Consider the following 15789-nt stretch of genomic DNA (forward strand, 5'->3'; position numbering starts at 1 on the left):
GAGGCCTTAATACGTCAAACATTTTTGAGATTTGTTGTGAATTTGTGTTAAATCTACGGCAGACATTTCCACAGTTTCTGGTCCTTGCTAGAGATGAGCGAATATACTCGGTAAGGCAATATACACGAGAGAGCGCTTCGCCTTTTTCGAGTACCTGCTGGCTCGTCCCTGAAGATTCGGGAGGGCTGTGGGGAGAGCGAGAGAGAGCTCTCTCTCTCTCCCTCCCAATCCCCTCTGCAACCCCCTCGAATCTTCTGGGACGAGCCAGCAGGTACTCGAATATTGCCTTACCGAGTATGCTCACTCATCTCTAGTCCTAGCCTTAACTATTTGACGCTCCCGAGTGAAATTTTTTTCTCCAGGGAATCCCCAATGCAAACAAGATTTGGAACTCCTTATGGGATCTTTCGCATGGCTGGAATGTGGTTAAAGGGCAAACCGAAACCTGAAGCCGCCCGGTGGGAACCTGCTGGGCAACGTGACTTTTGATGCAGAATAGCCGGAATAAAAAACTGTGGAACTCTCTGCCTGAGGACGTGGTGAGGGCTAAATGCATAGAGGGGTTTAAGAGAGGACTAGATGTCTTTCTAGAGCGCTATGATATTACAGGATATAGACATTAAATAACCAGAAGGGTTGCTGATTCGGGGATCTTCTGACTGACAGACTTGGAGTCAGGAAGGAACCTTCTCTGAAGAAAGTTGATTCAGGGACCTCTTTTGAGTGAATCGTTGTGCGCATTTACACGGCAAGATGATCACTAAAATTTTGCTCAAATAGCAGTGTGAATGAGTTTTGAGCATTCACTTGGCATAAGTGTGCAAATGAAGGCTCCCACTGTATGCAGAAGTCAAGCAGGACAGCTATCTTTTGCATACAGCTGTTGTCTTCTCGGAGCGCTCAGCTTGTTTCCAGCTGAGCGCTCCGAGGGGAGTATGCAGAACAAAGCTGGAGCGCTGTCTTCTTCATACTTTGGCTGTGTTCACAGAGAGCTCAGATGGTATACAGCTGAGCGCTCCGAGCGGGGTATGCAGAACACAGCTAGAGCGCTGTCTTCTTCACACTCCGGCTGTGTTCTCTGAGCAGGATACCAGCTGTAACAATAGTATCAGCGGTATCCCGCTGAGAACTCAGCACACGGCACTGATAAGCCTAACATTCTCTTTCAGATTGCTGAAAGACAATGATGAATGACTCGTAATGAAAACTGCACGAAGTCCGAGCAGTTAGACCCAACGATTCTCACTCAAAGGACGTAGCCGGTCAGTTATTGGGTCATACTGGATGGTGAGTGGTTCCCACAGCCTCAGCAGCGGCGCTCCGCCGCCTCAGCGACAGCTCTCTACCGCCTCAGGGATAGCTCTCCGCCGCCTCAGCGACAGCGCTTCGATGCCTCAGGGATAGCTCTCCGCCACCTCATCGATGGCTCTTCGACGCCTCAGCGACGGCGCTTCGACGCCACAGCGACGGCGCTTCGACGCCTCAGCGACGGCTCTCCGCCGCCTCAGGAACGGCTCTTCGACGCCTCAGGGATGGCTCTCCGCCGCCTCAGAGATGGCTCTCCGCCGCCTCAGAGATAGCTCTCCGCCGCCTCAGCAACAGCGCTTCGACGCCTTAGAGATGACTCTCCGCCGTCTCAGCGATGGCTCTCCGCCGCCTCAGCGATGGCTCTCCGCTGCCTCAGGGATAGCTCTCTGCCGCCTCAGCGACGCTTCAGAGATAGCTCTCTGTCACCTCAGCGATGGCTCTGTGCCGCCTCAGGGATAGCTCTCCGCCGCCTCAGCGACAGCGCTTCGACGCCTCAGTGATAGCTCTCTGCCGCCTCACACCTTTATATTCTGCTGTTTGCTAACACACGGGCTGACAGACTGTCTACAGGAGGAGGTAAGTTGCCCACTGCGGGGCAGACCACCCTGCCGCCATCACTCCTATGAGGTGACAGGGGATGCAGCCTCTCACGACCGGCTGACCGCAGCGGGCCGGAGCTCCCCGCCTCACACGGCGCTCATGACGCCACCAGCATTGGGCGGGATCCTCCTCGGCTTCACCCCGGCTGCGCGGCCTCGCCGTCCTCTGCTGCTGTCGTGGACGCGCACCGCGGAAGGAGCCGACTGACCGGGTCGGTCTCACAGCGGGGAAGTCACCGCCAAACTCTACGTCTTTCCCCTCATGGCCATGCTGGCGCGGTGAGGCTGGGCGCCGCTCGGCGATGGATTCCTGGCGGGACTGCTTCCCCGTGCGCTGGCTGTGGCAGCAGCTGGTAGGTGGCTGGAGTTTGTACCGCTCTCGGCGCAGGGATCCGGGGTAGCTCCGCAGGATAGACCGGGGATCGGGCTAGGCCGCAATCTCAGCCCGTCCTGGCAACTTAGTTTCCATAGCTGGTGTGTGTTGTGGGGCGAGAATGGGGCAGGTGGCGGTGATGGTAATGGCTGTAGGGGGAGTTGTACAACTTTGTGGCAGCACTTCATGCAGTATGTGTGAGGGAGTCCTACATGGCGGCACTACTAGTAGTAATGAGCTGTATACCCTCTACATGGCGGCACTACTAGTAGTAATGAGCTGTATAACCTCTACATGGCGGCACTACTAGTAGTAATGGGCTGTATACCCTCTACATGGCGGCACTACTAGTAGTAATGAGCTGTATACCCTCTACATGGCGGCACTACTAGTAGTAATGAGCTGTATACCCTCTACATGGCGACACTACTAGTAGTAATGGGCTGTATACCCTCTACATGGAGGCACTACTAGTAGTAATGAGCTGTATAACCTCTACATGGCGACACTACTAGTAGTAATGGGCTGTATAACCTCTACATGGTGACACTACTAGTAGTAATGGGCTGTATACCCTCTACATGGAGGCACTACTAGTAGTAATGGGCCGTATACCCTCTACATGGCGACACTACTAGTAGTAATGAGCTGTATACCCTCTACATGGCGACACTACTAGTAGTAATGGGCTGTATACCCTCTACATGGCGACACTACTAGTAGTAATGGGCTATATAACCTCTACATGGCGACACTACTAGTAGTAATGGGCTGTATAACCTCTACATGGCGACACTACTAGTAGTAATGGGCTGTATAACCTCTACATGGTGACACTACTAGTAGTAATGGGCTGTATACCCTCTACATGGCGACACTACTAGTAGTAATGAGCTGTATACCCTCTACATGGCGACACTACTAGTAGTAATGGGCTGTATACCCTCTACATGGCGACACTACTAGTAGTAATGGGCTATATAACCTCTACATGGCGACACTACTAGTAGTAATGGGCTGTATAACCTCTACATGGCGACACTACTAGTAGTAATGGGCTGTATAACCTCTACATGGCGACACTACTAGTAGTAATGGGCTGTATAACCTCTACATGGCGACACTACTAGTAGTAATGGGCTGTATAACCTCTACATGGCGACACTACTAGTAGTAATGGGCTGTATAACCTCTACATGGCGACACTACTAGTAGTAATGGGCTGTATACCCTCTACATGGCGACACTACTAGTAGTAATGGGCTGTATACCCTCTACATGGCGACACTACTAGTAGTAATGGGCTGTATACCCTCTACATGGCGACACTACTAGTAGTAATGGGCTGTATACCCTCTACATGGCGACACTACTAGTAGTAATGGGCTGTATACCCTCTACATGGCGACACTACTAGTAGTAATGGGCTGTATAACCTCTACATGGCGACACTACTAGTAGTAATGGGCTGTATAACCTCTACGTGGCGACACTACTAGTAGTAATGGGCTGTTTAACCTCTACGTGGCGACACTGCTAGTAGTAGTGGGCTGTATAACCTCTACGTGGCGGCACTACTAGTAGTAATGGGCTGTATATTCCCTACGTGGCGGCACTACTAGTAGTAATGGGCTGTATATTCCCTACGTGGCGGCACTACTAGTAGTAATGGGCTGTATATTCCCCACGTGGCGGCACTACTAGTAGTAATGGGCTGTATATTCCCTATGTGGCGGCACTACTAGTAGTAATGGGCTGTATATCCCCTATGTGGCGGCACTACTAGTAGTGATGGGCTGTTTACCCCCTATGTGGCGGCACTATTAGCAGTCAAGGGCTTTACACCTCCTGCGTGGCGGCACTACTAGTAGTGATGGGCTGTATACCCCCCTGCGTGGCGGCACTACTAGTAGTGATGGGCTGTATACCCCCCCTGCGTGGCGGCACTACTAGTAGTGATGGGCTGTATAGCCCCCTACGTGGCGGCACTACTAGTAGTGATGGGCTGTATAGCCCCCTACGTGGCGGCACTACTAGTAGTGATGGGCTGTATAGCCCCCTACGTGGCGGCACTAGTAGTAGTGATGGGCTGTATAGCCCCCTACGTGGCGGCACTACTAGTAGTGATGGGCTGTATACCCCCCTACGTGGCGGCACTAGTAGTAGTGATGGGCTGTATAACCCCCAACGTGGCGGCACTAGTAGTAGTGATGGGCTGAATACCCCCCTACGTGGCGGCACTAGTAGTAGTGATGGGCTGTATAGCCCCCTGCGTGGCGGCACTACTAGTAGTGATGGGCTGTATAGCCCCCTGCGTGGCGGCACTACTAGTAGTGATGGGCTGTATACCCCCCTACGTTGCGGCACTACTAGTAGTGATGGGCTGTATACCCCCCCTACGTGGCGGCACTACTAGTAGTGATGGGCTGTATACCCCCCCTACGTGACGGCACTACTAGTAGTGATGGGCTGTATACCGCCCTGCGTGGCGTCACTACTAGTAGTGATGGGCTGTATACCCCCCTGCGTGGCGGCACTACTAGTAGTGATGGGCTTTACACCTCCTGCGTGGCGGCACTACTAGTAGTGATGGGCTGTATACCCCCCTGCGTGGCGGCACTACTAGTAGTGATGGGCTGTATACCCCCCTGCGTGGCGGCACTACTAGTAGTGATGGGCTGTATACCCCCCTGCGTGGCGGCACTACTAGTAGTGATGGGCTGTATACCCCCCTGCGTGGCGGCACTACTAGTAGTGATGGGCTGTATACCCCCCTGCGTGGCGGCACTACTAGTAGTGATGGGCTGTATACCCCCCTGCGTGGCGGCACTACTAGTAGTGATGGGCTGTATACCCCCCTGCGTGGCGGCACTACTAGTAGTGATGGGCTGTATACCCCCCCTGCGTGGCGGCACTACTAGTAGTGATGGGCTGTATACCCCCCCTACGTGGCGGCACTACTAGTAGTGATGGGCTGTATACCCCCCCTACGTGGCGGCACTACTAGTAGTGATGGGCTGTATACCCCCCCTACGTGGCGGCACTACTAGTAGTGATGGGCTGTATACCCCCCCTACGTGGCGGCACTACTAGTAGTGATGGGCTGTATACCCCCCCTACGTGGCGGCACTACTAGTAGTGATGGGCTGTATACCCCCCCTACGTGGCGGCACTACTAGTAGTGATGGGCTGTATACCCCCCCTACGTGGCGGCACTACTAGTAGTGATGGGCTGTATACCCCCCCTACGTGGCGGCACTACTAGTAGTGATGGGCTGTATACCCCCCCTACGTGGCGGCACTACTAGTAGTGATGGGCTGTATACCCCCCCTACGTGGCGGCACTACTAGTAGTGATGGGCTGTATACCCCCCTGCGTGACGGCACTACTAGTAGTGATGGGCTGTATACCCCCCTGCGTGGCGGCACTACTAGTAGTGATGGGCTGTATACCCCCCTGCGTGGCGGCACTACTAGTAGTGATGGGCTGTATACCCCCCTGCGTGGCGGCACTACTAGTAGTGATGGGCTGTATACCCCCCCCTACGTGGCGGCACTACTAGTAGTGATGGGCTGTATACCCCCCCTACGTGGCGGCACTACTAGTAGTGATGGGCTGTATACCCCCCCTACGTGGCGGCACTACTGGTAGTGATGGGCTGTATACCCCCCTGCGTGGCGGCACTACTAGTAGTGATGGGCCAGTCTGTCATTGTAAGAGGATTTAGCAACTTCTGTCGCCTGATCATGTGACCCTTGTTTATTGCGCTCCACCATATACCACAAATTGTAGGTCTTCCTGCTAAATGATGTAACTATATACGTTGGGATTGCGAGTGTTTTACCGTCCCCTGACATATAGTGACGTCATGACATTTAACTGTCACTGCAAGATTAACACTGACCGGCCTAAAACGTTTGAGCAGATCTCGTCGCAGGCGATTGAATGGAGCCGTACCGAGTCTGCTAACCCTGTGCTTGCCAGTCGGTACTGGATAATTGGAGCATTTTGGGCTGTATTGACTTGCTCTGGTGAGATCATGTCTCTGGAGACTTGGCTCGTCTGTGGCCATAAGGGCTCCTTCACACTGGTGATTGGGATTGTTGCCGTGAGTAACTACTGCGGCAGACTGGCATCTTTGTTCCTGCGACACATGTTGTACGCGTATCACAAGCTCGTGCTCTGCGATGTGATAAAAAGGAGGCTCTGTAGGCAGAAAGATCAGACATTCCGCAACTTTTTTTCCCCACTCCACATTGTAGGAGTGAAAACATCACAAATCGTTGGTTTCCTAATTCAGCGCTTTAACTCGATCTCACATCGCAAAAATTGCATGATTTTTATCCCAAGTGGGAAGGACCCCTTAGAGCGGGAATGCAGGGGCCGTGAGCCGAACCTCTAATGCCTCTAATGCCTTCATACACGACTCCGAGGTTAAGTGATAAAGTTACTGGATTGAGTGGTAACATCAGATTGTCCATCAGTGGTAGGAGAATATAATCATTAGATGGAACACAAAGTATCAGTATTGGTTTACACTTTTTATTGCTCTTCCACATCCTAGTTATCAAGCTTCTGATAAAGGGGGGCATAGATGAACATAGAGTTATAGGACACTTAAACCTTGCTATATATACACACGATTGTTACAAATGATCTTCCCCATTTGAAACACTTCTAAAGGCCCATTTAGACACAGCGATTATCGCTCAGAATTCGCTCAAAGCCGTCTTATGAGTGATAATCGTTGTGTGTAACTGCACTGACATCATACAGTTTTTGTTATGCCATCGCACATCGTCGTCTTTCAGCCTGCTTAGACAACAATGAGCCTTATCAGGGATTCACAGCGGGATACAGCTGATACGATTGTTTCAGCTGTATCCTGTCCCTAATAACAGGCTGAGTACAAAAAACAGAGCGGTCCAGCTCTGTTCTCCATACCTGGCACGGAGCACTTGGCTGTATAACAGCTGGGCGTTCAGTGTTGAAAACAGCTGAATGCAGAAGGCAAGCGGGGACACCCGGTTTGTCTTCTGTATCCTCCGCTCCGAGCGCTCGCCTGTATAACAGCCGGGCGCTCATATCAGGGAAGAGCTTGATGCCGAAGACAAGCCAGGACACCCCGCTTGTCTTCTGCCTCCTCCGCTGGCAGCGCAAGGTGATCGCTCATCTTGAGCGATCATCTTGCGCTGTAAATGACAACAATTATCACTCAAAAGTCGCTTGAGCGACATCTTTTGAGCTATAATTGTTGTCTAAATGGGCCTTAACCCACGTTAAGGGCTCATTCACACAACCGTATTTTCATCGCATATTAACGTACGTGATAGACAATGAATGGAATCCATGAAAGGGAATGGATTTTCATTGCTCCATGCACATTAGCATATCTACACTGCGTGTAAAAGATGGCAGCATGCTCTATTTCTCCGTGTACCACGCAGCGTGAGACCTAGTCTTTTTTTATGGGCAGCGTCCATGCACAATACATTACATATGGGCGACGATACGTACGCACCCCCGCTATGAGACAGTGCAGGAAATAAAAAAGTCACGTTGCACATGATGGATTGTGTGAGATACGCTGTGGCCTCTGTGTATCTAAAGCAATCTATCATGCGCAGTGTGATTTTTTTTTTTTTTTTTTTTTTTTTTTTTTTTTTTTTTTTTAAGGCAGCAGAATTGCAGTCCTAAAGCACTCGTTCATGACCTGAAGGTTGTGAGTTCAGTCCCTGCATGGTTCAGGTAGTCGGCTCCAGGTTGGCTCAGCCTTCCGAGGTCTGTAAATTAAGTATCCAGCTTGGTGGGGAGTAATAATTACCTGAAAGCGCTGCGGAATAAGTTGGCACTATACAAATAACAAGTCCCTTCTCCCTTCATGCGCAGTGCACTTGCCGTCATACTGCTGGCTCTGCCGCCATCACACAGAGCGGTAAAACGCTGCGGGACCCATGCAGTGGTTCATGTATACAGTCGTGGGAATGAGCCCTTATTAACACTTAGGGCTAATGCCCACGGACGGATTTCTGCTGCGTTTCACGCAGCGGAAATCCGTTGCATTGTTTCACAGCTATTAAAGGGGTTGTCCCGCGGCAGCAAGTGGGTCTATACACTTCTGTATGGCCATAATAATGCACTTTGTAATATACATTGTGCATTAATTATGAGCCATACAGAAGTTATAAAAAGTTTTATACTTACCTGCTCCGTTGCTGGCGTCCTCGTCTCCATGGTGCCGACTAATTTTCGCCCTCCGATGGCCAAATTAGCCGCGCTTGCGCAGTCCGGGTCTTCTCCTCTTCTCTATGGGGCTCCGTGTAGCTCCGTGTAGCTCCGCCCCGTCACGTGCCGATTCCAGCCAATCAGGAGGCTGGAATCGGCAATGGACCGCACAGAAGCCCTGCGGTCCATGGAGACAGAGGATCCCGGCGGCCATCTTCAGCAGGTGAGTATGAAGACGCCGGACCGCCGGGATTCAGGTAAGCGCTGTGGGGGTTGTTTTTTTAACCCCTGCATCGGGGTTGTCTCGCGCCGAACGGGGGGGGGGTTTAAAAAAAAAAAAAAACGTTTCGGCGCGGGACAACCCCTTTAAATGTAGTAGTGAATAGAAGGTGTTTGTCACGCAATACTTCGCATGATTACGCATCCCCGCCGGCGTGTCATGCGCTGTACTGCACATGCGCTCTGGCGCATCAGACAGGACTTTAGTAGTGGTCTTTGAGGGGCACCGTGTTGGACTCTGCTGTGATATTTCGCTGACTGAGTCTGCCACGGCCGTGGGCATGAAGCCTTAGATACATAAAATTGATATCAATGAAAACAGAAACGTAAAAGGTTTTGTAGTACAGTATGAGAAATATTTTCCACCTCGGAGGTGTTCAACACTTTACTTGTTCCTGCCATACATGTGTGGCGAAGATCATTTCCTGTAAATGTATCTATATTGATTTAACATTCACTTATATAATAAGACTCTTCATTTGGAATATCCCTGTAATAAAGAGCCATACAGAGGCGTCCTATAACTGCATACAGTATGTATAGCATATAGCGCAACTTTGTAGCACCACATGCGACTTTGTAGCGACACAAAATCGCGTAACGATGTGATTTTCTTGCGGCGATTTAAGCGACCGTAAACTTATTTATTCCTTATTCACTTCTTCTGTTTCACATATTGGCCACAACAAACTTACGTTTTTAGCTGACCAGCCCCATTGCTCACTCAAATTTCAGTAATCCGTAAAAAACTAAAATAAAAAATTCTTACTATACTAGACGACTCCCTCTATATACACGGCAAGCCCAACGCTGGGATAGTCTCTGGCCCTGGTTATAAAGCTGGGGGAGGAGTCCAGGACGGCTCGGCTTGCTGAGTATTTTGATGTGTTTCTCCTCTGGGCCTGGATTTTAGGGAATGGTGGGTAAGTTGGTAGTGGGACCTGCCATTCTCTATAACGTAGTATTTACAGGTTGCTTTTAGACACTTCACAAACCAAAAAGGCGCGTAATAAATGCTGTACATATGTAATTACATTGCATATGTGCGGCGTTTATATGCATCGTTAAGCGGCAGCCGGAAGTTTAAAAAAAAGCGGACGACTGCGCATGACGGCGTCGTGAGATATAATGCACTGTCCAAAATCAGTGCGGTGCGTAGTGAAACGCCGGCTCACACAACGGTAAAACACTGCGTTATACGCATACGCTTCTGTGAGCCGACCATAAAGGACTACTCCAATGAAACTTTATCCTTTTCCTGGGGTACAATTGGCATACAGGGCACATCAGGACTGATAACATAACTTGGCAATCCCCTGGTTGATGAGACAGTTCTCCTCTCCCATCGTCCCACGGGAGCAGTTGGATCCTCCTGCAGACCAGAAGTCACTGACTCTCTTCCTTCCTATGACACTTTGTGGCCTGTATAGGAATGAATGGAGGAAGTGGCAGCACACAGAAGCACTCAGCTAGTCACAATGGTGGTCATAGGGGGCTGGCTCTAATCAATGAAGGGGGTGGTAAGTATCTGTCCCAATATCACCTGTATACCGGTTGTACCCTGGGGAAAATATAGACGTTTTTCCCTGGAATGGCCCTTCAAGTTCTGGAATCTCGGTGCCTTTGTCTGAAAATCATCCAAGCAAAAATGATGCTGTGAGAGCCGCAGGGTGTTCCTTCCCTTTCACTCTGTTCAAGCAGGAAAAAAACATGAAACTTTGAAAACTTGCTGCAAACTTACAGTATAAGCCTTCTTATGTCCAAAAAAAGGACAGGATCTTTGATGGGATGTATGCTTCATGTGTGGCCGGGGGGGAGGGGAACGAAAATCCGAACAGAACCTTATGGCTGGGTTCACGCGCGGCGGAATGGCCATGGAATTTCCGTCCGGAAAGTCCGCACGGCAATTTTGCCCCGGCTCCTAATCCCGGAATTAGCAAGCAAAGTGGACAAGGTTTTGCAAAAATCTCTTCCACACATTGCGGCCAAGCTGCACGAAAACTGACATGCGACGCGGAATTCAATTCTGCAGCATGTCAATTCTTCTTTGGTTTCCGCAGAGGCCTCTGTATGGTTAGAGAAAGCCGCGGCAGAATGCTGACGGTGAAACCACTCCAAAAGCCGCAGCTAAAGGCCGTGGGTTTTGAAGCTGCGCTTTTCTAGCAGAATTCTTGCGGTTTTTCGGTGCGGTCATTCCGCTGGAATTCCGTTCTGTGTGACGCCAGCCTTAAGGGGTTTTCCCACAACTTAAAATTGCTTTACAACCCCTCTGTTCTTCCTGTTTGCTGCTGACCAGGACATGTGACTGCTGCCAACAGCGGCCATACTTACTGGTATACTGATACAAAATACACGGCAGGTATAGACACCACATCCCTCAGCATGCAGGCGGACCAGTTGCTATACGGAGGAGTGTTGCACGGGCGCTAAATACTGATGAACAATTAGCCTAGGGTCACACGGGGCGGATTGCCGTCGGAAATCTCGCGGTTTGGCCGCAGCAAAAACCGCGAGATCTCCGCCGGCAGAGCCGCCGCGGTTTAAGCCGCGGCGGCTTTGAAGCGGTCCGGCCGCTTGCTCTTCCGTTGCGGCCGGCGCTCCCATAGAGGAGAGCGCGGCCGCAGCGGAATGCAAAAAAGAATGAGCATGCTGCTTCTTTTGAAACCGTGGCTGCGGCCGCCGCAGCCGCGGTTTCAACCGGATTTACCGCAGCGGATTAGCCGTCCCGTGTGGACGAGATTTCTGAGAAACCTCGTCCACATGGCTGGCTAATCCCGGGCTTAGCGGCCGCGGGCGGTTTTGCCGCGGGCGGATCTGCTGCGGCAAAACCGCGGCAAATCCGCCCTGTGTGACCCTAGCCTTACTCACACTCCTAAACTCCCACCTACGGCCGCTGCCATGGGCTCCCATAGGAGCCAATGCAGCAGCCGACGTATTCCGGCCCAAACGATAGTTCCAGGACTATCTTTTGGGCTCAACGTAAAAACGCCCGTCGCTATATTGGTTTGGACGGGCGTTTACATCTCAGAAATAGGGATCCATGGGATCTGTGAAAACGGACGGCTGATATGCGCTCGTGGAAAAGAGCCCTTAGCCTGAATAATATTATTCAAAAAAGTGTTTAAGTTAGAGAAAAGGCAGCTAATGACTGAACGTCGACCACTAATCATTCATTTCATGCGGGACAAGTTGTGTTTTTCAATAGTACTATGTAGTGCACCATAAAATGTACTGAAAAACATAAAAAAAATTCTAAGTGGAATAAAATGAAGAAAAAAAGACACAAAATTCCACCATCTTTGGGTGCGTCTTGTTTCTATGGCCAAAAACTGCAACATTTTTTTAAAGACATTTAATTTTTCAAAATTCTATTCTGCCGCCATCTTCTGACAATCATAACCTTTTTTAATTATTCTGTCAACATAGTTGTACGAGGACTCCCTTTTTTTTTCTTTTTTTTTTTACGGGTCGTCCTGCACTTTGCTTTGGTACCATTTTGGAATACAAACGACTTTTTGATCACTTTATTGGGTTTTTTTTTCTTGGAGAGAGGGTGACTAAAAAAATGCATTACTTTGAGCAGAATTTTACAGACGCAGCGATGCCAAATATGTATTTTTCTTTTATTTAGATTCTTTTATTATAAATATGGCAAAAGGTTTTGTTTTTTTTCAAACTTTTATAACCTTTTTTTCTTAAATGATTAGTAAAGCTTTATTGATCTTATTTTGTTACTTTTGATTTTAGTCCCCAGAGGGAACAAAAACTTGCGATGCTTTGATGTCTCCTGCAGTATGATGTAATGCTATAGCATTACATCATTCTGCGATCGGGCAGGCAGTCTATCAAGCCACCCCATGAGCATAGCTTGACATTCTACTGTGACAGCCCTGCAGCCTTTCAGAAGGCCTTCATCTGCTATGACACCCGCACGGCAAACCGGGTGTACGAGACCTCGGAACATCGTCCAGGGAATTTAAATGCCGCTGTCAGAAATGATCGCAGCATTTAAAGGGTTAACAGCTCCGATGAGCCGCGTGGTTTACCGGAGCTGTTGCCACTGGGTGATCTCCCTTTATACATACCCTGGCGATGCAGGTCGTAACGGTATGTCCTATAGTGTTAAGGGGTTAAACAAGCTCTTAGCCTTTTTGAACATGTCTGTTTTAGTTCATAGATGCACTTTTTTCATAAAATATATAACAATTCTAGTTCAAACAAGTGAAAATGAACACTAATCGTTCGGTTAAAACGCGAGCTAACGACCGATCGACAATCATTTTCTTCTTGTTCATCGTGCAGCCAGTGTAAAAATCCTTGTTGGCTCACTCACTTCTCGTTGTGCATTACATAGCAGTGCGGACACTGAGCGAGTAGTGAGCGATTCTCAACGATGATCTGCCTGTCTAAAAAGGCTGCAAACGAGTTAGCGGTGACGAGAAACGGCTCGTCTAAAAGGACCATGACTTTTTCCCTTCTCAATAGGCTGTCCCGCACTCGCCACTGTTTGCACAGTGTTGAGTGTAGGGGCACACCCTGTACTTGGTTTAGTCACTCATTTCCAGGAGGAATAACAGAGGGATGGCACAATGTAGACTTATAAGTAAAGCATTAACGGGAACCCGTCACCAGTTTTTCACCCGTAAACCTGCCAACACCATTTAAAACACTGAAGAACTGAGCATTTCAACAGTTACTCTGCTGTCCACCATGTGTCAGGTATACCATCAAAATGAAGAGCTTTATTTCTCCCTTGCCGAATGCATATTATATGCGATTGGCCCAGTGGGCTGGGAGGACTGTTTCTGGAGCCCTACACCGCCCCTATATCTACAAGCGATGTGGAGACATTCTCCACGTTGTGCAGGTCTCTCGTGTGCCACCACCTCCAAAACCAGCACATGGTGGATTTATACGTGATAGACTGGTGTCCTCTAATGCGTGGGAGATGCAGGCGTGTACTAGAACATGTTGTGAAAGCTGACCTGGCAGCGTTCAGGACCTTTAACGTGGCTGGAATTAGGATGCATAACGCACCGCAAGCTGCGGTAAAACCGCAGTTGGACCTGACTATTTTGGCGTGGAACTCTGCAGCTGTGGACTTGGGTGCATCGTGCTTCCTAATTCCGGCCCGCGTGTAAGGTCCCTTCAGAGAGCGGGTTCTAATGCGCCGTCTTAGATTGCAGCAATCTGCTCATTAAGGTAATGATCCTGCAGCGAGCAGGTCGGTCTCCAACTGTTTATCCCTTTTTAAATATCGCTCTTTGTGTTCCAAAGCAAGCGACCAAGCAGTTGGAGTGGACAAAAAAATGAAGTTGATAGAGTTTAATTTAAAATTCATTATTTGCTACTTATTTTATTATTGCACGGTATACGTCAAGAAAAGAAATGCCTAAATTCAATTGGTACCGAATAAACGAAGCCACCCCCCACAAGACAGCCTCCTTACTTCATTCACCCATACCTTTGTTTGTTCTTGTTTTCCTCTTTGGGGTGCATTCACACGCTGCTGATTTTTATCACAGATTTTGGTGCGGATCTGCAGCATTTAATTTGAATTCCATTGAGAGGATGAAAGGTGCTGTAGATCCGCAATAAAATCCGCAGAAACTGTAGCGCTCTTGGGCTCTATTCACACATGTGATTTTTCACTCACAAGTTCTGTCTCCGTTAAAGATGGATAAAATTCACATGGAAAAAACCACATTCATTTGATACATTCACGTCCTATTTATGTGTAATTCCTGTTCAGAAATCGCCCATTATTTTCTATAGGTGCATAAAAATAAAAACATTGCGCTTGCATGCCACTCAAGTGCATGTAAGTGCAATTTGTTTTTAAGGCATGTTAGGCTTTATTCCCACGAGCGCATATACGGCGCGGTTTTATGCCCGGGTACATATATGGTACCCATGTGAAGCATTGATTTTCAATGCAGCTGTTCACATGGGTGAATATAAGGCATGTAAATAAGCTGGCAGCGCGATAAATAGAACATATACGCGGCCAGCGCATATACGCTCAGCCAAATGGTTCTGGAACTATGTTTTGGCCAATATATGCTGGCGGGTTCCATAGACTCCTATTGTAGCATTTTTGTAGCTTCCAACGCTGTGAAAAGCTTACAGGTGCCTCTATATAGGCACTGGAAGGCATCTCGAGAATTTTGGCACAGCGAGGGTTTTCCAAGGTGCAGCGTATTTTTTTTCACTAAAAACGACGCTCGCGGTTGCGTGAACGGACGAGAAAGCGCTTGCCGTGATCGCGGAAAAACGCCCATTCAGACGCTTAGGCCGGCTGCACACGAGCGTGACGGGCTCCGCCGCGGAATATTCTGCGGTGAAGCCCGTCACGGCGCCCCCCAGAGACCCCATACTTACCAGCGTATCCGGCATCTTCGCTCCCGCATGACGCTTCCCCGCCCACCGCCGCCACGTCACATGACGCCCACCGCGTCACATGACACGCCTACCGACCGTGTCATGTGACGCGTTGGCCGCGTGATATGACGCGGCGGCGGTAGGCGGGAAAGCGTTTTCACACTATCTTCCGCTGTGTTAACAGCAGGAGATAGCGTGAACGGATGGCTTTCATTGACTGCAATGGAAGCCGTCAGCGTGTACACCCGCGGCAAATAGAGCATGCAGCGGGTGAGGACGGGAGATTTCACGGTGCGTAATTCCGCACTGTGTTCCCTGAGCTATTAGGTTCAATAGAACCTAATAGCTGCGGGCAATGCAGCAGATTTTCGCCGCGAATTACGCAGCGGAAATCCGTTCGTGGGAAGGAGGCCTTATACAGAGCAGGCATGAAAATATAAAAATGCTGTCGCCATATATCTGCGCATGGGAAAGAGCCCTTACTGTGAAGACCTCATTAGAAGAAGAAAAAACAGAGATTATAGCACCAGTAATATACAGTACAATATGGCCATTTATAATTGTTGCTCTTTCAGTAGGAGAGGTCCAAGGGCGCACACAGTTTTTTTTTTTCTTTTTCTTAA

The 15789-nt window shown here is 49.4% G+C and overlaps 1 protein-coding gene across 5 annotated transcripts in view; it reads left to right on the forward strand.

The window, feature by feature from the left end:
* Window positions 1–2065: 2065 nt before the first annotated feature.
* ATP11B (ATPase phospholipid transporting 11B (putative)) overlaps window positions 2066–15789 on the forward strand; it is a 106774-nt gene continuing 93050 nt past the window's right edge. For all 5 annotated transcript variants that reach the window (XR_010792656.1, XR_010792655.1, XM_066601582.1 and 2 more), the window contains exon 1: window positions 2066–2260. Coding sequence is in view for 3 of the 5 variants with exons in the window: in XM_066601582.1 (XP_066457679.1) it covers window positions 2210–2260 (51 nt within the window). In the remaining 2 variants the exon portion in view is untranslated. The remainder of the gene's footprint in view (window positions 2261–15789) is intronic.

This window comes from Eleutherodactylus coqui, chromosome 1, assembly GCF_035609145.1.
Source record: "Eleutherodactylus coqui strain aEleCoq1 chromosome 1, aEleCoq1.hap1, whole genome shotgun sequence".
NCBI classification, from domain to species: domain Eukaryota; kingdom Metazoa; phylum Chordata; class Amphibia; order Anura; family Eleutherodactylidae; genus Eleutherodactylus; species Eleutherodactylus coqui.